Source organism: Mesitornis unicolor, unplaced genomic scaffold, assembly GCF_000695765.1.
Source record: "Mesitornis unicolor isolate BGI_N332 unplaced genomic scaffold, ASM69576v1 scaffold592, whole genome shotgun sequence".
Lineage (NCBI taxonomy): Eukaryota > Metazoa > Chordata > Aves > Mesitornithiformes > Mesitornithidae > Mesitornis > Mesitornis unicolor.
This window is the reverse complement of record NW_010171083.1, coordinates 44,486-67,849: the sequence shown is the minus strand read 5'-3', so window position 1 is coordinate 67,849 and position 23,364 is coordinate 44,486. Positions and strand designations below refer to the sequence as shown.

The window sequence follows — 23,364 nt, the reverse complement described above, 5'->3', positions numbered from 1 at the left end:
AGCTGAGATAGATTAAAAATGTGAGCAGGAGGCTAAAATACAGATGCAATGACAAAGTGTCTCTGAATTATGTCAGAACTGAAAAGCCTTCACAAGCAAGTGGAGTTAGATAGAAGCAAAATCATCACTAACAAGAAATACCTAATATCATGGGAAGTTACTGCACTCCTGGGGATAAAAGGATGACTGCTATTATTATTGTTATTATTATTATTATTTGGCATACAGTTTCTGTGCTGGAAAATGGAGCTTGGAAATAATCAAAATAATTTACAAATTGAGATGGACAAGCTGAAGCACTGAAATGTTGAAATTAAGCACATTCATTTCAAAGTGATGTCTCTGCTTTGAAAACTGTCAGATTTCATTTTTAAATAGTTTTTTTAAAAGGTCTTTTACTTTACTATGAGGAATTACTCCCTCAAATCCTGACTTTCCATTCCAGTCAGTAAACTGAAAAATCAATTATTTGCAAAGTACCGGTTTCAGGAAAAAAGGGCAGAAGAGAAGACAAGCACATACAAAAGTCAGTGGGGAATCAAAAGGAGAATGCGAAAGAATAAAAACGTAACTTAACCATAGGGTTGACAGAGCCTTACGGAAAGCTGACTGCTATTTCTAATTTATATTTAGAAACGTATGGAGAAAGAGAGGAGAAGAAACTTTGCTGAAAGTGGAAAAGCTGGCAAGTGTCACAGCCATGTACAGAACCCAAGGACTCTGCCTTGGCATGAGGGCAGATGGTCTCTGCACACGGTATTAACACTTCTCAGCAGAAGACAGCCATTTTAGAAAACGAGGGAGAAGTTGGTCTTCAAAATCTGAAAAGAAATTAAAAGCATGTGCATGACAACAGTCCCTGAAGCAAGGTAACTGTCTGCACAAAAAAGGCCTTAACAGAAGTTGGAGAAGAGCCCTCTGGCACTCCAACTGAAATGTCTTGCTGTAGAAGAGAATAATTACTGTTTTGGAAGGAAGCTGAATACAGCAATTAAAGCAAGAGCTTTAAACCTCAGCGAGAGGTTTCCTGAGGTACGATATAAGAATCATAGAAACTGTGTGAGCATTTGTTTACCTGTACATAAAAATGAATCCCTAATTCTCAGAGGCAATGGGAGGTTGAATCCGTTAACATTAGCGAAGTGCCTAAAGGACTCAAACAAAGGGTTTCACTGGCACGAAGTGTTAAAATGCCCACAACAGGCATGTTGGTTAGCATTTAAAGGCAGCAAGAGGAACTGGAATAAGAACACATTTGAATGCCTAGACTGTCCTTGCTTATTTTAAGATTACACAGGTTATCTGAGAAGAGTAATGCAAGGGAGCAAGCACTATACAGTAAATGCAGCTTCTTAGGACCTTTCTGTAGCTAGGCCACATGGTATCTTTCCAACCCAATTTCATTATGCAAAACAAATAATTTTGCATAGATTTGCATGTTTCTAACATGAGAAGAGACTTATTAACAACACAAACTTTATCTCACTTAGATTTCACTCGTTATCCTGAATTAGCCAGTGAGTGACTATCCTTGTACCTTATCCCTCTGTGGGGGGCATTTACAGAGCACTTATCATTGTGGCGTCAGTGCCATTCTTCATCCTGGCTATAATGCCTGGAATACATATTCAAAACAGTCATCTGTGAAATAAAGCAAGTTATGGCTGACTTTGCATCCAGGTATTCTGAAAGAGGAAGAGAAGTCATTTGCAGAAGCCCAGGGCATTCTGTTCCATTAAAACAAAATTTCCTGAAAGTAATACTGTAACTGCTTTGCCCTACAGCATTAAGATTGGTATTTTCAGCAGAACATGTACACCCAACTCTTTTGAAAACGTCAGTCTAAATTTGAAACCAGTCCTTTACAGTCTGTCTAACAACCTCCCCATAAAACCAGCTGGCTGGCTGGATCTCTTCTGGCTACTTTCTTCTCCTCTTACTCATTGCGACCTACGGCTAAGGACATTTTTGACACTGCAGACCCATGGAGAAGACTCTTATAATCTTGTTAAAGGCTAGCATACTTGACTTGCAATACAGAATCCTGCATTTGTCTCCTCAGGGAAATAAATACTTTCAAAGAGGCTTTGGACTTCTAAAATGATTTAAACAAATACAATAGCCACACTAGTAATAAGTGAATCAGTTTTCTACTTCTCTACAGTGAGGATTTTGGATTTTACATGCCCTTGTACAAACTCATCTGCAGCTTTATTCTTTTCATTGCTCACATGTTCTCATGGGAAGTCAATTTCCTGTTCAAGCAGCAGTGACTTTTGTAAGTCAAAGCATCCAATTGCTGGAGGAGGGTTTACTTTACCTCTCATCACTGAAACCCGCTGTGGAACACAATCTGTTTTCAGAAGAGCAAAGAGGTGAAGGGCAAAAACAAATGGCAATTACTCTAAGACCGTGAAGAGCTTGGAGACTGGTATTCTCTCACATCTGAATTAGGGTAAGAAAATATACTGGTCAAAATGTCGGCAAGGAAAATGCTCTATTGCTGAGTCTGCTGAAATTTGCCTTGCTGTCATCTAGAATATGAAGTTGTAATATAATAGTATACAATATTTGCATTTATGGCTGCTTTTTATGAACGATTGCACCAATTTATTCACTCTCCTTTAGGATAGACATTGGGCAACGACATGATAATATATTCACAGCTTGTACCAATAACTATAATTCCATTATTTCACAACCAGAAACCTTCTTGCTACTCTCAATCCCTTGCCATACCAGTGAAATAAGCTTCTGAGCTTACCCCTTGACTATTTGAAAAATAACTGCTTTTCAATCTAAATTCATGCAACACCTTTCCTAGGGATTCCATCAGTCTACAATACAACACATTTAATGCATATTCATGTATTTGAAGCACCAAGAGAAATAAAGCACTGTATTTTTCACTATCAGTGTTGCCAGAGCAGCACTGTTTTCAGCATTACCTAAAGAGTTGGCCATATAATACTTTAGTACACACAGCAGCTCTACCACAATGTAGTCATTTACCCAGCTACATTTCAGGTTTTCTAATGGGTATGCTGTAATACTTTCTTACTAAATAATCAGTCAGCTTAAAGACAAGATTTCAGATCACATTTAGCAAAATCTTATGCAAACTACAGATGGAAGAAAAAACACACCAACCTCCAGTCACTCCCAATCACGTTATGAACATGCATTATACTGAGCAATCTCAGTCTCTTCAAGATCTTTTGCAACGTTTCCAGTTACAGAAATTGGAATTTCAACAACGATTTGAAAATAATTGGGGAATTACTTTCTTTAATTTACATACTTAAGGTATAGATATTTACAAATTTAATAACGTCTTGTGACATATGCTGATAAAAATTACCCCCAGCCAACCAACCAAACATAAATGTGTTTGGAACCTGGTAGCTTTTTGCCATAAAATAAGACCATAATCTCTCTTTACAGCAGGTTAAATGCAGGAGCTACTCCATGGCCCTCACTAGTTCTTAATGGTGCAACACACAAGTCCAGGCTTGCTTAAAACATAAGCTGCTCTAAAGAAATTCAGTTTCCCAAGGTCAGGAGGAGGGATTTATTTCTAAACCCCAGGTTGTAACAGCAGAAATAGCACCACCATGTATCAGCAGGTTCTGAACTTCTTTTGAAATACAAAGACCTGCCAAAGAATTTGCTTCTCAGAAGCTTAATATACTGTTTTCACTTGCATCTTCTTTATTGTCAATCTTTTATACCCATACTTCAATTGCACACAGCATCTTTCCTTTATTGAGGGCTGCAGTTAATCAGCTGGTTCCATAAAGCACCACATAAATTCTGTTTTATGAATTCTGTGCCACAAGAATGTAGCCAAATGACTTGTGCCCCAAGACTCAGCAGTAACACATCACCTTTGTATAGCCCTGCAAAACTGTGATGGAAACTACAGCAGCCCAAGAACAGAAACTCCTCAATCACCTTTACTATGGTAGCGTTGGTAATGAAAAAATAGAAACTAGTGATGTTTAAGAGACAGGTCTTAAAAAAGATAGTGAAAAAAAGAGAAAGAAAATCAGCCTGGGTACATGAGTGGATAGCCATTTGCAAGGTTGCCTTTGCAACAGAACCCTAATAGTATAAAATGCTGCCGTGAGCTCACATTTTCCACATCTTACATGTAGCAGATGTCTTCCCCCTCCTCCTCAAAGTCCTCATTCATTTCATACCCTAAACTATATGACTAAAATAAAAATCTATAAAATTACGTGCAAAAATATACTCAACAAAAATAGACTCTTTCTGATTTAATGCATACTGAAAGAACTGCCTGAAAGCTATATTTATATTATAATTTAAATAACTATAACAGGCTAATGCCTTCAACACATGTTGTCAATAGTGCTACCGCAATAACTTTTAGGAGATGGGACTTTTTACTTTGACTTTGTACCAAGCACAAAGAAGTCAGTGACAGGAGCGGGTTAGCTTTAGACTGATGGACAGAAAAAATGTTCTATGATTTGACCAGGGAGTGCAGTGATATGTAAACGGGTAACAGTTTTAAGCTGAAAGATGGTAGATTTAGGAAGATATTAGGAAGAAATTCTTTATTATAAAAGTGGTGAGACACTGGCGCAGGTTGCCCAGGGAAGCTGTGGATGCCCCCTCCCTGGAGGCGTTCAAGGCCAGGTTGGATGGGGCTTTGGGCAACCTGGTCTGGTGGGAGGTGTCCCTGCCCATGGCAGGGGTTGGACTGGATGAGCTTTAAGGTCTCTTCCAACCTAAACCATTCTGTGATACTATGACTCTGTTCTGTGAAAAACAAAACTTCCTTATTTCAGCTTAAAATCATCACTGATAAACTTTGCTGATTTAAACTTACAGAAGAGTCCAAATGAGGCCTTACCAAGATTTCTGGAAGTACCTGAGGATCACATAAGTCTGTGTTCTGTGACCAGCTAGCACACTAAGGTCATTTTCTCCTTTAGACATTTTTAACCAAAGAGCTCTTAGATTAAAGCAGATGTTCATATTATCAGACCCCAAGTGTATAATTACACATTTTGTGCTAATGAACTTCTTCCCATTTCTGTTGCTCCAGTTCTCAAGGACATCCAATTGAAAATACAAAAATGAACCTTTTTAAAGAGACCTGAAATACTGTCCAGTGTTTCTGCAAACAGCTTGACTTTTCACAAAAAATCGTAAACTGAACAGATAACACTTCCTCCCACTTGCTTTTTACTTGAAAAATCCATTTTAATTATTCATTGCCTTCTAGATAACAGCATTCTCAAATGCAGTTGCTGTATATCCTATATAGCAGTCACCATATGTGTTTCCACCTCCTACATTCAAAAAAACCCCAACACACTTAAAAATTATATTTGCTAATAAAAACAAACTTAAAATATTCTGATCTGTCTTTTCGGTTGAGAATTTCTTGTTTGCTTATGGTTTGCCAAATAGAGGAAAATGGTTCACATATAAGCTTCCTTTTACAACCTTACATGTACAAGGTGAAGAAAGATTATTTATTTAAAACATTCAGAATGATAGTGTTAATATGTAAAATGAAAGGGAAGCATGATGCATATTTCATAGCACTGCTCAGTTTTGTGCCTTTGCCAATTCCCCTCAAACTAATTCTCTGTTGTCCACCAACGATGTAATTTAGAGATAAGTGCTTCATCTGAGACACTTCTTCCAATGCATCTCCAGCTTATCAGGCTCAGAAGAAAGGACTGCAAATGAGGGAAGGCTTTGCAACATCACACAAGCCAATCTCACTGCACTTCGGAACTGTAGGTTCTCACTTTTTTTTTTTCCAGCTAGAAATAAACATTGGGCCTGATGCAAAGAAAACTCAAGGTCTGCAAAGCTTCTCTGCAACTTCAGAGTTTTTCAGGCCCTTAAAGTCTTACTGAGAAAAGTGCTATACTGGTACCACAGCACTGGGAATTTTGCAGAGACAGTTGTTTCTGGTGTTTCCTGGGTTTCATTTCAACTGAACATACCTCAAGCAGAAGCTAATTAATTCCTTGGTAAAAACCACAAAACAGAATAAGGCACCTTCTATATATGACTATTTTCTTAACCACACCTGAATATCATAGCATAACATTAACAAAACATGTAATATTCTTGAGAAATACTAAGGCATTCCTCTTTTGCAGCGAGATATTACAAGGGCTAACAACTGAACCATATTTGTATAGCAAATCACGTTGCAGACAGAGATAATTTTTTTTCCCCTTTAGTCTCAAATGAAGCCTAATTTTGGTTGTCTCAACTCAAATACTACGGGAACTGTGCTTTTCAAAAATCATATCCTTTCTACTTTTTTTTTGCATCTTACACTCTCCAAGAATATTTGCAACCCTTTCAAGAACTGAAAGCCCAAACCTGAATTTCAACTGTGAAAGATCAACGAGGCATTTGTAACATGCAACTCACTGCCTGAAATGATGGTGATGCTACTTTATTTTACCCAGTTTTCATTTTTCCTGTTGACAGGGATTGCCTGATAAGTGCTTGCTGTGATAAACCACACTTACAACTTAAACAATAAGAGAATCTGCTCATTGTCTGTGCCTATAGTAAACAAATTGAGAAATAGGAGAAGATAATATGTAAAATTACCTTCTCAGAAGCAAGATGGAGCCAAGGCCATAACTTTCTAAATACAAGGATACAGTGATAGCACTGTATAAAGTATATCCCCATAAAGGGAACTAAACTGTCTTTTTCCATAAACATACCCTTCTAAACAATTAGCCATGCGTCCTGGTTTAGACCCAGTGCATAACTGAGCACCATGATGCCCCAATAAAAAGGGGCTAGTCAAAATAAGGACTGGGAAGGCCTCTCACCACTTAAAAAGGTCATGGGCAAAAGACACTCATAAGGAGAAAAAACAAAACCATTTTCATTTGTTACCAACACCAGAGTAGAACAATGGAAGATACAACCTGTTTCTTCACCTCACCCTCCCTGTGCCCCCAGAAAACCCAATACACCATGAAATTCTGTCTTGGTGGAACACAGTATTAGAAAACAGTAATTAAAATCATCATACAGTAAACGGATTGCTTGGACATAAGCTTTGCAACTTTCTGTGTTACTATTAATTAGAAATATTGTAGAGACGTGTCTGAATGCTTGTAGGAGACTAAGGCTTTGTAACTCAGCCCCAAATACAGATCAGATTGTCCAAGCTAGTCCCAAGGAGATCTCCAGAGAGGCTGCTAGGGAGGGTTAAATGAATTCTGAGTGACCAATCATAGTCTTCAGAGTTTGAGGCTCTGAAAAAATAACTGAGTAGATACACATATGTTTTAACATTGAGGACATAAAAATCCCATGCTGGTTGCCTAGAAGCTACTCTAAAATTGACTTTTTTTGGTGTGGTGCAGGATATTTAAGTTTGTGTCTTCTCTGTGGATGATGGACTCTCGTTTGACAGAGATGAACTTGAGCCACATTGTTCAGATTTTAATAACTCATAAATGCAGATTCTGATTCTAGTTCATCTCTAAGGAGAGACATCTGCTTTACAAGAAGCAGATAACACTTTTTTATTTATTTACGAAAAGTCCATTCAACTGAATTACAAAAAATGCAGTTCTTCAGAGCAAAAATGTCCCTGTTGGGACAGTGAAAGCTGTGAAATGTGTATGCGTATACATTTGGAAGGAGGTGGTGATATCTCAAATGTCATCTCACTTCTTCTATACAAATAAACAGGGAATTAGAAACAGAAGAAATCAGAACTAATTCAATACAATGCTGCATAAAAAGTAAACTCTCTGGCGTGATCAATTTGTCTCTATACTAATTTATACCATTATAAAAACTCAGAATAAATTTACCAAAGGTTAGTTAGCTCAACATTGTTGATTGAACTAGTCCAGATTTATACTGGGGTAACCGAAGAAAGAATTTAGTCATTAAGATGTATCAAAGGGAAAAAAAACCCTCAAAACCCACAAAACCCAACAAAACACAAACCAGAAAAAGATGCACCTAAAATTTCAAAAGTCTTATATTCTCCTGTATTTTATAGAAAATGTTTGGGTTCTTTTTCCTCACACTAGGGATGTTTAAGCTTAATACTGCAGTGATAAGCACTATAATTTATTTGACTGTCAGGTTTCCAGAGATTTTACAAACTTTTTATTGTATCAAATGTTAAGGAAATATTCCCCAAAATGCAGAAATCAATATCCATGAGAAAAACTATAAGAAACCAGTCTTATTTATTTGTTTTTGTTTATGATGAGAGAGATTTTAGTCCTCTAATTATCATTATCAGCACACAAACACCTGCTGTTACTAGACTGTGTTTCTATTAGCACAGTGTGCCACTTCGATAGTTTTCTGTTGGCAATCCAAAATCAAATTACTTCTCATCTGAAAATTATTGCTACTTGCTGGTCCTGTTTACTATATCTGTCATTTTCTAACATTTTCTTTATGGCTAAAAAAAAAGAATCAATAGTCATTTTAACATTTTGTTTAATAAGTGTTCCTGAAACTCTGATTACCATCGAGCCAAGTACACTCTTAGCACGTTTTGTGGGTTTATATGCCTTGGTGGTGTTGATACCCTTTGTATCCATTACCTGTGGGGTCAGCGACCCAAGTTATGCCTACGCCGCCCTCAGGATCTGTGCCCAGTTCAGATTTGGGTTTGCTGAGGTACGTGCCTGAACTGGGGGTGTCCACACTAGAAATGTCACTTCCTTGGTATCTCACCCCAGCTGTGTGGCTGCTGAGATCTGGGCTCGCCACCTCCATAGCTTGGTGCATGGCTCACACTGGAACAGACCTTGCCTGTTGCAACTCTGGAGCCTCTGTATTGAATTTGATGTGGGAGTAAGCAAACCACAGCTACTGGTTCTATGGATGAGGCCCATCAAATCCATTTGTTTCTATTTCCATTTTAGGTGGTGACCACTCCTGAGCAAGGGGTGAAACATGCATTCACTGATCAGCGCAGGGTAACAGTAGAGCTTATGAAAACATAATGATTGGCTGAGCCACATAGTATCTGTTAAGTAGTGCAGCCTTAAAAGTTTTCTTCCATGAGATTTCAAAAGGATTTTAAAACATCCTACTGTTTTTAATATAATTACACCACGACACAGTTATTTTTATGCAGTTCCTGCCTCCCGCTGCTGTCTGGGATTAGTCTTTATTTAGTGATGATGAAGAGTTATGTCTCATGTCCTGGTTCAACCTCAAAAAATTATGACAAGAATTCTGGCTTAACATTTTTCTATTGGCATATTACCTTGTTAAAGAGATACATTTACTAAAAGTGCAAATCCTGCTGACAGCGATGTTGCTACTACAGCCAACATCATTTCAGCAAGTACCTGAAAGGAGTAAAGTGAACAGTATGCTGCTTCCAGTGCTGCCTTTTCCTACTTTCTGTCACTTTTGCCTCTAAAGCAGCAGTTGTCTGTTGTATTTTGGAGCCTGCTGTAATTCAATCAAGCCCACAGTATGCTGCTTCCAGTGCTGCCTTTTCCTACTTTCTGTCACTTTTGCCTCTAAAGCAGCAGTTGTCTTGTATTTTGGAGCCTGCTGTAATTCGATCAAGCCCAAGGAAGATAATGCTGAAGAAGTGACAGCTAGTCAATGGATGGTATCATCCCTAACTTGTTATCTCTCTGATCTGATCAATGCTTCTATGCCGAGTTCCAAAACCTTAGAGCCAGACCAAAATGCAAAACAACTTCTACAGGGACTATTATTTCTCCTTTTCAAATTCATGTCAAAGCAGGCTTCACATATACACCTGAGTGCTCTCTGTGCATAACTGTTGAAAGTACAAAAGATATTTTAATTTTGGTAAAAAGGCATTCAGGTATCAGAGGCTCGAACCTCAATTTACTATTCAAGCCTAACAAAGCTTTTTTGGCAGGCAATTCTCCTGTCCAACGTAGCTATGATGGAAAATGCAGCAGTCTGAAAATATGCATTTCATTTCTGTTGTATAAACACTTTGCACATATAATTCAAAACCTCAATATGTGCAGACTGAATGATGGTATTTTCTCAGACTGGAAAGTGATTTTTATATGATGTTTGCAATCCCTTTATATTCTTTGTGAAGGTTTGAGCCCTTGAACTATACCATTATGACTGTTCACGCCTACATGCTGAAGTATGAAGCTCACATATTTGTGAAAGAGAAATTTAGAAATGTTTTGTCACTTGTAAAATTTACAATTCGCATTATGCATTGGGTAATTATACAGTCACAGTCCGTAGTAGTTGTGAACACGAAAAATACCACATGAATTCTACAAATAGATAAAAGCCTTTTCTTACAAATATTGATATCTTAGTCGGACTACCTTAGTCACCAGCAACAATAGACCTACTTACCTGAAACTCCTACGAAAGCTGGTGATCCTTTCCATCTTAAAGTAGGTATAGCAGCTCATTTTGGGACAGAATGGGGCAATATTTTGCATATAAGGTTTTACTGTGCCCGTTCCTTCTACATTCTTTTTGTTTTCACGAAAATATTTAAAAGGAGGCCTTACAAAGTAAACTGGATTCTGAGTTGAGCTACACGAGTCAAGACAGCTCCTTGCCTTCTTTGGGGAAGTACTATACTTTTAAGGTGCGATGGCTACTTATCATAAGGCCTTACAAGGTCAGTCCTAATGTGCTACCAAAATCCTAGAAGACTGTGCAAATGTTTATCTGTTTACAGTTTATCTGTAAGGGTTTTGCAGTACCTGAAAGTGTTCTGCATGATGACTTGTTAATTGTATGCCATGGAAATTCCTTCCACCTCACTTCTGCAATATAGCAAAGTCATTACAAAAAAATTAAGGATTTTTGAAGTTAAATTATATTTATTAAAGATGCTTCACTGAATTTGAAGGGGAGCAATAACTACTATTGATCACCTCATTATATGTAGCTAGCCTAGAAATCAATGCAAAGAAGATGTATGATTTGATGGGAATGTAAGTGACATAATTTCAGAGTGATATAAATAGCAGCAGTTTAAAGGTTTCCCATTCAGCAACATCTATTGCTCAGTTATAAATGCTTCAGGATGATCAGATTTTCAAAATGGACCAGAAAGAGCCTTACACATACTGAGTACATGGAGGAATTCCTCTCCAGGTAGTGAGTGACAAACACCAACCTTTGCTAAGCAATCCTGTGTAGTATGTGGACATGGTTAAGTACTGACCACACAATCACACCAGCAAAGAGTTGGGTCAAACTTGTAAAGGCATCACCATCTTTCTGAGCTACAGTAAAGGGACTTGCATTTAATGGGTCTGTTCTGAGCTATTCCAAGGCTAGCTCTGCAGGAGAGTCTTGATAAAACACACCTCCTTCACAGACATAGGAGAAGATATCAGAGTGGTGTAGGAATATAAAAAACAAATCGGGAAAAACTAGTATTTGCATATCAATCGATTAACATGTTCTCATTCACATTATTAGCTTTTTTACTCTATGCCTTCCCAGCATGCCAACATTTTATTTATTTGACTCTCAGATTGTGCATTCTATTTAACATAACACTCCTAAAAAATACATGTTTTCCCATGAAATATGTATATGTAGAATGTACAGCCTTTCCCTCATAAGCTCCTGCTTTTCTCTGGTGCGCAACAGGAAGATGCATGTGAGGTCAAGCAGCAGAACAAAACGTCCCCAGCCACCATTACTTTGCTCTTTCTTCTGACCTTGGCAAGAACCTGATTTTGCTGTCTCTGTTTTGAGGCTATGTGCTGTTGCTTCTGACAGGACTGGGTGATGGTAACAGCCATTCATGAAGAGCAAAGGTATCAGTTCTTGCCTACTTCTCACTTTCTTTTAATCAAATACTAATTGGGTGCCACCACTTCACTACTCACAGACAGTATCTAGTAGAAATGAACAAAGTTAATCTTTTATGCTTTCAGAAAAGGAATAAGAAAGACGGATTTGCTTGTATGAAAGCTTGCAGGCAAAATAATAGTAATAATAACAGTAATAATTATTATTTACAGATACTACATAACTCAGATTCACGTGGGTAAGGCCATTTCATCATGTAACAAATTAAAAGACTGAATTGCAGTATTCATACAGAAAATTTTGGAGCAAAAATATTTTAGAGCTATTAATCCTACTCTCTGCTAATGAATTCTAGAGAAAGAGCACACCAGTGTCTGGAAGACATATCACTGTTTCATGTCCATATCTGCCCCTCACTGAAAGTTACTCTTTGGCTAGAACAAACATAATTTTTTTCTCCGTAAAACAGGAAAAAAAAACAAACCCGTTCTAGATTTAATGAGATGTGCAAAAGTTTTGAAATTCTCAGTAGTCTTAATTTTAGAATGTTTTTGTTTTCCAGAGTTTGAGACTGAAATAGGCAATTTAAAAATCTCCCTGGAAAGTCAGTGTCAGAAGTCTTTTCTTAAAGCTAAAGCCACAAAAGGAAAAATTTCTTGGCAAATCAAACCCAGGAACTAATTTCAACTAACCATGTTCGTTACTCATACTTCATAAACTTTAAAATGATGCAGTCATGAAAACTTGTGAATAGCAATTTGAAACTGAAATATTTGCTGAAAGTGGATTTCTAAGTAAAGACTTAGTTCCAAGACTTTAAATTCTTTCAGTTGTCAGTCATTTGGGCACAAGAAGCAATACAACTCATTTGGGAAACAAGACTGTGATTTCTCCGAATAAGCTTCACACACTGAGTACTATTTTTATATTGGAATGGAACATTAGACCTCATCCATCAACACCCAATAGGTCTGATACTTAAATACTACAATTCATATCCCAAACTATACCGAAACAAGTTAGATTCTTGATCCAGCTTGCAAAGACCTATTCCTGCAACTTTAAAATGTTCTCTTGGTTCCCTTTAGAAATGTAAACAACACACAGTATAATTGAATATATTTGCTTCTGCCTATTGACCTTACATTTCCCTTACCAGGATAATAGCATTTTCTTAGAAGCTGCCTTGAGCATTTCTGCAAGGTCAAAAAGACACAATGCACAGATAGGGATAAACCTACTTTGAATTACTGCATCCGTTCATACTCCAGTGGCTCTGCAACCCTGATGGCAACAAATGCAGACTCGTATGTTGGGAGTATAGCACTCAACTTCTTAGAAAACACAAAACGAGGGTACAGTCAGAAAGAGCCTTGACATGCTGTTAAACATCTGTCATCCTGCCTGAGCTACCACACTGCTAACATGGGTAACAAACAGGAGTCACAGAGGTATGGAGGAAGCAGACAGAACCACATTATTGCAACTACAAACTCACATTTGCCAAGAGGTGCCCCAATCATTGCACAATGTTGGTTTTTTGCTACTATGAACTGCCCATTCAAGGGAAAATCTCTTCCCTTGCCAGTAGGTTCTGAAGAACTAAACTGGGTCTCCTCCGAAGTCCTTTGTTTATGGAGGGGTTTTAGAAGCTTCAGATAGTGTCAAAATAAATTACACTTAATGAGAACTCCAGTTCATATTGCAGAGCTTTTGGAAAAAAGTACCTGAAAACCACCAGCAGACAGGACTTTGTGCCTTAAATAACTTCTATCACTTAGGCGTCACTAAGAGTCTGCTATCGGTCCTTTTCTTCTGTTGAAATCATAACCTTATTCATTTTACAGTATCAGATAACGGGGCACATACACTCTGAAAGGGCAGCTAACCTCAGGGCAGATCACAGCTCAACCTTTGTCTCTGGGTAGCCAGGCTGAAAATCAGCAGTTATAGTGGAATCATATTGTAAAGTTGGACTACTGCTGTGAATAATGAAGCATATCAAGTGTTTTGATAAACCAAAGGAATCTAAATGGGCCTCAAAAAAAAAAAAAAAGAGAGAGAGAAAGCATTAGGACTTATCTTCTTTTCCAAAATATTCCACTAGTACCCTCACAGGGTCCTGTTTTCTACCTCTCAGACTCTGACTCACTGTTCCATTTAAGAAAATGAAGAACATGATCCTGCCATTTCTGCAAAGATTCAACTTTACAGTAGAAAGATTATATTGTTGTTCTTTGCCATTAAAGATAATCATTCTGGTGTAGTTTTCTTTTGCTAGCATTCGTGTTATTTTATTATTGTCTCCATAATACCAGTTAGCATTAAAAAAGGAATTCCAATTTTTAACACGATTATTAGCCTTGATGTTCATCCTCAAAGCAGAGATGTTTTTGAAGGAGCCCAGGGAGGAGGAAGGAACACAACTCAGACATAGCAGTCAATTGTTACCTCTGAGCACATACACTTAGATTGCCTTTCTTTGACGCTGCTGCCAATTTCATTCACAAGCATATAAAAAAAGGTCATGACATTTAGAATTACAGTACTCTGGAAATTAAATGTTCCTTTACATTTTTAATTTCTGAGAGTAATTCATCATGGAATAATATTTAAATATGATTGAATGAATGCGCAAAGATTAATGCAAACTGTCTTCAGATTGGAAGTTCACAACCACATACATGTAACCTTGTTGTATAACAGGCATAAAAAAGTTTATGCGGTAGCTCTAAGAGCTGCGTTTCCATTTTGCTGGAAGCATTTGCACTGTAATTCTCCTTAGTATTTTTTCACTGACATGTCTGTATGAGGCATGAGGTTTAGCTCTCTATCACTTTCTACTTCAGATTACACTGTATTTGAATGGATTGCACAAACCTGGCAACTAAATAAGGAGCAGAAACCGGGTTGCAATTGTCGATGCAATTCTTCTGTACAGATTTTTATATGAGAAATCAAACTACTGATTATTGTACCAATTCAGCAATATTAATGATATTACATTATTACCATATGAGGAAAATGAAACATATTTTAGCAAAGACTAGAGAAAACACTAAAGTACCAAGTAACTGAAATGCTTGTCAGAAGCTCCAGACAGAGAGGTCTGGAGATCTGGTGAAGGGGAGATCACACGAGTGGTGCCATGCCTGGGCTCCAGGGGACTGCCATGCTCTGCCACAGGATTGCCCTGTACACCTCACACGTGTCACCTCAGATGCTGGTCAGGGCTTAATTCTCCAAAGCCAGGTGACATTACTTGCTGAGCAAAGAAAGGAATCTTAAAAAAGGCAGTGCTATGGAAATTTTTTCTGTGGTCATCAATTAGAATTCCTAATTCTCCCAGAAACTGAAGGAAAGGTGGCTGGCTTCCAGGCCATAAACACAGACACTCACAACACCAAATCCCTCTTCAGATGCTGCTAAAATTACACCTGGGTAAAATTTATAATAGTACATAGAATTCACTTATGTTTTCTCATCGAAACTCCTAGAAGCATTTCTCTAAAAGACTGACAAACTCTGAAATACTCAGTTTGAGACTCCACTGTCTTCTCAGTTACCCCACTGAGTGTAATCTGAAGACATCTGAAGAAACGATCTGATGTCTGAAGAAAGGAGACTGAGGTGGTAAGTCAAAGGAAATCTTTAACTGGCACATTCAAAGATCCAGGAGAAAATTTAAGACAAAGCAAGTTAGAAAGCCCCTTTGCTATTGATTATTTGATTCTCAATAGCTAATCCATTGATGAGCATTTCAGCACCTAACCCTGGAATGAAACAGTGATAAAGCAAAACGTTATACTGCTGTTCTTTCTTTGCATATACATATATTTGCACACATACAATCACTCCCATGCCTGTACAGATACCTTGCTTATGAGACCACAATCAGGCTCACAAGCAATTTCTTTACATACACTTGATGCAGGAGGTGACCACTGTCTTCAGTGGTTCCATACACACCTGGCAATGGTTTCCCTTATTTCCCAGGTGACTATGATTCTCCAAGGGGGCAGAACACTCCATGCACACTGAAGATGGCAGAATTGAGGCACTTAATACCCTTGTGACCAGGGCAATGGCAGGAGCACAGTTAGCTCAAGTTTGGCCTCTTGAAAAAGCCTTCGGGAAAGTTGCTCCACAGATCACCCAATCCATTAAATTAATGCTGTGTTGGCTGGAGTTAAAGTTTTGAGTCGGGCAAAACAGAAGCTTGGGTTTCAGAATACATATACCCTGTCAAATTGCATTTATCAAGATAAGGGTTATTAGAATCTTTTTTCTCTTGTGTGAATGAAATTGTAAGCTTAAAATGTCACTGGAGATTTATTAATCTGATACTCTTTCTGATAAGGGCAAAAAGAGGGCATATAGGGAGCAGCTTATGAAAAGAAAAGCATATGTTTGTGCCTGACTACAAGAAATAGAAAATATGAAGAAGGCAATTTATCAGTGGGTATACTGTAACCAAAAGATTCAAGCCACATCAAGCAATATTACAGTTATATATTGATTTCAGAACTTTGCCATCTAAAATACTTCATCTAAGTTTGATAGCTATGCAGAAAAATGCTTGCAATTTGCAAAAAAAAATGGAATAAACCTGAATTTCTAATATTTAGACTGAAGAATCACTGCTTGTTCTAGAAAGCAGATGGAGGCTTCATGTGAAAACTGGTGCTGTGCTAGAGGATATGGTGTGTGGACAACCACTATCAGGACTGTCAGTGCTCTCAGCTGAAGCAACCGGGCCTGAACTAACCAGAGGAAGTGCTGTCAAAGCATTTTTTCCCCTTTTCTGTGTCTGCTACTGTCAGAACACGTTCACAGTGGAGAGGAGTGTGAATGAAGGCAGGTTGTCAGATATTTTGGGTCCAACACGATCATTGTCAAAGCTTCATCCTTTTCATGCTACCTGTGGCGCACAAAGCAATTAAACACATTTCGCTGCTTAACGTGGCAAACCCTGCGTAAGTTACTGCTCTGGCTTTGTGAGCTGCTAACACAGACAGGAGCCCAGCAGCTGTGAGTGAACCCTCAGCACTGCTCCTAAGAGAAGGGAGACAACGTTGTCCTTAAAACAGGCTGGGATTCTCTTTGCCACAAATGCTCTCACTAGCGCACATGCACTCAGATCAAGAAATCACAACCGCAATCAACTCCTCTTTTCCCTTCCAAAGGGTTTTCTCCATAAAACGGGGTGGAAACTCTTGGACAGGACCTGCGTGTGGCGCTTGCTCTGCTGCTGGGCTTTTGCTTTTAGTCGGTCTTTTTTGCAAGAACTAATTCCCCTTGGATGAGGTCACTCTGAGACAGCTTGTGCTTACTTCCTTGGAAAAGACCTGGGGGGGTGAATGAGCTCACTGGGCTTACAGACCTAATCACAGAACTTGCTGAGAGCTGGCAGGAAAATGGCCATTTGTGCGGAGACTCCAGCCTTCAGCTTCATGTAACATGATTTGCAATGAGTTTGTTGTTGAGACAATTTCATATATAAATACAGCTATGTATATATATTTATTTGACTTTTAATGATAATGTTAATAAAGATAATGATAATTCAGACCCCATGTAATATATGACTTTTAATGGTTTTTTTGGTTAACATAGGCTACAGATTTATTTTTTTTTACTTATGAAATAATGAACCATCCAGTAGAATTTTTTTCTTTTCTATTTTCTTTTATGATGATTCAATATTTTCATTCAAAATATTTTCACTCAAAATCATGAACCATTTGGCAGAACTCAGTTTTCCAATGAGACCTTATCAACTGGGTGTTCGTTTTGCAGCAGTTAAGATGCTGGTAAGCACTACATATTTAGAAAAGGATTAGTTGCGCCTTAGCTTTTTACATATAAAATCTAGTTAAGAAATGTCTTTCTTGAAGTTTTCTGAGAACACAGCAGGAACCAATTAATCTGCTATAATTCCATTAACAGCTCAACTCACCAGTCTTCTCCATCTTGTGTTTTGAACTCTCAGGTCCTGGAAGGCAGGGGCAGGGCCCTTCACATCGAGTTGTGATGGTTTTGCCAGAAGTACATGCATGAAACTCCAACTTGCACTAGAATCATAAAAAAGGCAGGAATACGTTTTGAATTAGGACAAGATATTAAAGCAGCAGCTGTGGATTAAATGAGAAATTGCATTTAGCAGTAATGGCATTGGACAGACTGAAAAACTTCAGTCTCTATTGAAAATGCCATTGTTTTTATTATTACAGATAACAATAATAGCTACTTCCTATGCAGTTTTGCAAGGCACTTCTAAACGTGCCTCATAAAGTGTCATTACTATTCACTGCTTAAATATATGGAATCTGCAGCACAGAAAGTATAAACAGTTTCTTCCAGGTCACCTAAAAGATCAGTGGCAAAGCCAGGAAGAAAATTCAAATCTCTAGAAACCCTTGTGTTTCCTGTGCTGCATTATCGCATTTTGGGGGTGAAATCATGCCATCTATCACCTGTTACCACTACTGATTTATTAGTTTGAGAGCTCCCAGGTCCTCAAAAGTCCAACTTCCACTGCAAGCAATGGGCTTGGTCTGATTAACACCCATGAAAAGACACCAATCCTCGCCCTGATTAACACCCATGAGAAGACACCAATCCTCACAATAGTGAGAACTAAAATAAATCAGTTCAGCTAATGAGACTGGTCCTTCAACACACCAGCTTCTCTCAACAAGGAGGAAATTTTAAATTACTCCAATAACTATAAATTACCTTAACAGTTAACATCATCCCTAAAAATAGCCATCCATCACTCAATCAATTCCAGAAATACAACAAAATCAAAACTGATTGAAGATTAAAACTGAGTGAAGATTAAACTGTGAGCTCCCTGTATCTGCATATTGTTATTTCCCTAAAACCTCTGCAGATAGGATTTACAGCACCTCTTGACAGTCACCACATTCAAACCATTTAGGACAGCAGGACATGTGCAGTATTGGACGAATGAGACAACTCAAGAGAATTAATATTGCAGAAGTGTGCCAGATAAAAAGCCCTGATTTATAACATACTGACTATTCATAGCCTTTGCTGTTTGCATTACATATATTTCAGTGCTGACTTTCCTCCAAGAGCTTTGTGCCTGTGGAGTTGTCCTCTCTGCAGCTCCTGCCCCAAGGGTATTTTCCCCCAGACTGTTCCCAGCTGCACCGTTGCTGGAGACTGGACTAATTTACTAATAAAATGGAATAAAAGAAAACAGCATACAGAAGCAGAAATGAAAACATGCAAGGCGTTCTCTTTGACTTGACACCTAATGAACTGAATTCAATCCCATTTTTTTGTCTTCCTCAAGCGCTGATTTTACCAGATCAGTATCTGAGGGCTTTTAATACAAGGGGGAGTTTTGCCTGCAGTGCTGAGGCTGCCTCAGAAACGGCCTCCTGCCAGGGAAAATTGGAAATGGTGGGCTGTAAAATCCCTTTGATAATACTGAGTTTTATTATAGATTAGTTCTCTTTCATTTAAAAGCAGGCCAGCATGCTTACACAGTGTGACACAATGTGCTTTGAAATGCGCAGCTTTTTTTGAAGGCCAAAGGACGCAAAGCATAAGGCCATGGTGTTACCCAATGAGGATGCAGTGGGCAACTGGAGTTCCTCTAGCAACAGCCACTGATGAAAATCACAGCATCATCTTCTGTTATTTTGGTACAGTGGAAGCCAAGAGAACGGAACAGGATGTTGTTATAAGAAAAATGCCTCCTGCTTTGAAAGTACTGCGAATATCTTGGCTTTGTCTCTGTTTGTTTTTGTTAAAAGGGCTCATCTTTGCCCAGGCTTTAATCTAGCAGCAGGAGACCATTATCCTGTGCCTCCATCCTATTCTGATGACATTATCTCCCAGCCATACTGAACTTCAATGCGTCATGGTGGCTGCATGCTCTGTGGGAAGTTCTGCCCTTCCCATTTAGAAAATGCTCGGCCACACACAAACATGTGCAAGCTTAGCTTGCACTTTACGCTAATTCCTTGCAAGACTGAAGGGAATATAAGTATTATTTTTCATCTGTTTGCTCCGTAAATACACTTTGCACAGAACACAAACCCAGCAGAAAGCACATAAGAAGCAGAGGAGAACAGGAGAAAGAATGCTCCTGAGCGCAGTCCTGAAGGCAGACTCCTTCTGCAGGGTACTCTGATAGTCAGTGTGTTACTAAGAACACAGGCATAAATCTTCTTCCTGCAGCTGGAGATGATAATTTAATCCCTTACAGAACATCAATTAGTTACCTATTTTATTATGCATAATGAATGTAAATTATGTATCTAAGCATTAGCAATTATACTTCAAATACCACCTTTAAGATGGTAAGGACTATTTCAAGCCCATTATTATATGCAGTTAAGAAAGAGCAAGCATTATACTTGGAAACAGCAAGGCAAGATTTTCCTTTTGGAAAAAAGCTCAAAATAGACCAGAAAAGAGACCACTTAAAAAGGGCTCTCTCTGTCATCTAAGCATGCAGGGCAAGAAAGAAGACCACAATAGTGCAGTCACATGTGAGTAAATTTACACCCATGATTAACCACATTATATTCCTATCCTACTTGTCTGAGATGTTGGGTTTTTTATTATAGAACTGGGGTGGCAGCTTGGTGTTGGAGGAGGAAGAGGAAAGAATTCCATTGTTTTAAATATGAACTCAGGATAATACTGATTACTTTTCAACACCTAATCATGAGATGTAGCTGGTTTTCCCCTTCCCTAAAGAAAAAATGGAGATACCATATGTTCCATGTGATGGTATGCTTACTCAACTGTAATAACGCACATAAGTAGCTCAATTTTGGATGTAGTGACATTGCCTAAGCCAAACTAAGTGATATTCAGAGGCACAATGGCCACAAAAGAAGTCCTGTGGAACAATAATGAAATTTTTGGACTACTATGCCACTGGATCTAGTCTACAAGGAGCCTGCTGTCTTTTCTCCAAACCACAGACATTGCATCTCTACTTTTGTGGAGAAAATGCAAATATCCTCTTCTTTCCTTTTGCCACCTTCATCTCCTCCTCACTTGAAAGTAAATATACGCAGCACAGGACAAAATACATTAAATGCGGTACTGATCCAACCTATCAGTCTGTAACACCAAAAGGACATTAGCATTATTGCAGACATGAGCCAGCAAGCTCCTTGCAGTGATTCTACACAGAACTCACTGGGAGCAGTCCCACAGTTTGGGGCTGGTCCCTCAGATTTCAGGAGACCCATCTTACTGGCAGATACGCCTTGGCTCTGCTGAGCTGTTCTCCTAGTAGAGCTCCCTGGGTCCCGCCAAGCTTCATGTTTCTCTGTTACCTCCCTGGTGTTTGAACTGCATTTGTTTACTACGAACCCCAAGGCCCACATAAAGATCTCTAAACTATTTTACTGCAAATGGAAAAGCAGCTCTGTTATTTGTTGCTAAATGTATATAGAGATCAATAAAATATATGAGGGGAGAAACGGCTGAACATATTCATGGAAAATTCATAAATTAATTTATTCAACTAAGATGTGGGAAATTATTGCAGAGTGTGTTTTAGCTAAAGTGTTCCCCTGAGAATCCACTACTCGTATAATGATTCCCTCTTTATTGTCAGTGAATCTACTGCAATGCGTTTTGCATAAGCATTCACATTTGAGGGAGAAAGAAAATAGCGACATAAAATTTATTTCCAGCTATTTTATTCTTGTCTGTCAGTCTCCAGCATGTTGTCCCTGCTGGAGCATAATCTAGATATCTTTTTTTTAAATGAGGTAATAAAACAGTGTATCTCTGCCTTTATACTTGCTGTCAACTTTTGGCAGCCAGGTTTTGATCTAACCTGCGCATAAGTAATACTGTCGAAGAAGGTACCGTGATCTTTTACTCACAGATGTCTATTTGACTAATGGACGTTTGCATGGACAGCCCAGTACAGCCTCCAGACCACATTAAGGCTTTGAAGAGGTTTGCATCCCGACACAAGGAACTCATGTATTCTCTTAAAACACAGACACGTAAGGCAGCAGTGGGGTGAAACCAGGGCCAACAGCGCTCAGGCACGCAGGCGGCTGCTGGCTGTGGGCAGTGTGGGTCCGGAGCAGCCAGATGAGGTGCCTCTGGCTGCTATCAAGTGATGTGCGCCTCCATGTCCTGCTGCTGACCTGAAACTGCTTCTGGCAGCCCGGCGGCTACAGGTGAGAGCAGTGTAAGAAGCTGCTCCTTCCACCAGCAGATACTGGCCGGTCCCTGCTGAGATCAGCCAATACTCCCCTGCCAGCAGAGGCGAGCAGACAGGACCACTGCAACAACAAACACTGCCAGCAGTGGAGATAGGCTTAGTGCACACTGACAACATTTGATGCATTAACTACACACGCTGGGATGAAGACTGGCAGCTCACTCAGTAATGACATAGCTGCACACTTCTTCACTGTGATGCTAATTACAATATACAGAGGAAATACTGTCAACTGACAGCACCTTTCACTAGGAAAGCAGATGTAACAGAGAACCTGCTGCAGGTGCCCCAGACGGCCTGGGACAGGACGCACTATGTGCCTAACGGGATCCTGTTCATACGGCCACAGAGAGGACAGGCAACCAGAGCACATCAGCACAGGCTTACTGTCCTCACAGCCTCGATAACCGACACTAGGGAACAGGGTGAGGACAGAGCATGCTTTATCTAAGACTCAGCAGAGGGGAGGTTCTCCAAGCCCCTGATTTGGTCTTAATGCAAAAAAATTCGTAATATGTATTTAAAGTTTCTTGAAGTTACGCTAATAAATGAGGAAGTGTTAGCTCCCAAACTTCTATTGCTTCTGTCATTAATTGAAACGTGAATTAAAAAGCAGAGAAACGTATTTCTGTTGGTGGGAGTAAGTAGGAATTAGCAGACAATATACATGATGAAGATAAACTACCATGAAGTCTCTTTCTCAAAGGACTGAAAATAGGAATAGGAGGTTACATTTTAATTAGTATACTACAAAATTTATGTTAAAAACCTGAAACATTACATTTTACTAATAGCAGTGTCTCTAAAACTGTTGTTGAAGAGTGGTCTAGCCTGGAAAACACTAAATCTTCTTTAGCACCCTGCAGCTTTTTACATTTCCACTGAGAATTTTTTCGGCACAGTGTTTGTTTTATGGTGCATCTTTTGTTCACCCACAATATGTCTCTTCTACACTTCAGATACAAATAACAAAAGCTCATTATTTTCTACCTTATCTTTTACTCAGTACCTGCCACTGGCAGAAGCTAAAACTTCCTGAAATTACAGCATATATATTTTTTAGTCCAGAGTTTCTTTATATCAGTAGTTTTTGTACCTATCTGTCTTTGCAGATAATTAGGATCCATTGGACTTCAGACGCCCATTTGGGAAGGGTTGTTTGTTTACATACTTTAGAGCAGCGCTTGCCATTGCTTCCTTAGCTAAGACTCTTATCAGTATCTTCTTTATAAGTCTCTGTTTCCAGTTTTCATCAGATGGAAAACAAAAACTCTGTATTTGGAACATTCAGACGAAGAGCTCTTTTTTTAAAAACAAAACAAAAC

At 38.8% G+C, this 23,364-nt stretch overlaps 1 protein-coding gene across 1 annotated transcript in view; it reads right to left on the bottom strand.

The window, feature by feature from the left end:
* SPOCK1 (sparc/osteonectin, cwcv and kazal-like domains proteoglycan (testican) 1) overlaps positions 1-23,364 on the bottom strand; it is a gene marked incomplete at its 5' end in the record, with an annotated part of 97,531 nt that overhangs the window by 43,038 nt on the left and 31,129 nt on the right. Inside the window, one exon of the mRNA XM_010179887.1 lies at positions 17,759-17,873. Within this exon, the coding sequence (XP_010178189.1) occupies positions 17,759-17,873 (115 nt within the window). The remainder of the gene's footprint in view (positions 1-17,758; positions 17,874-23,364) is intronic.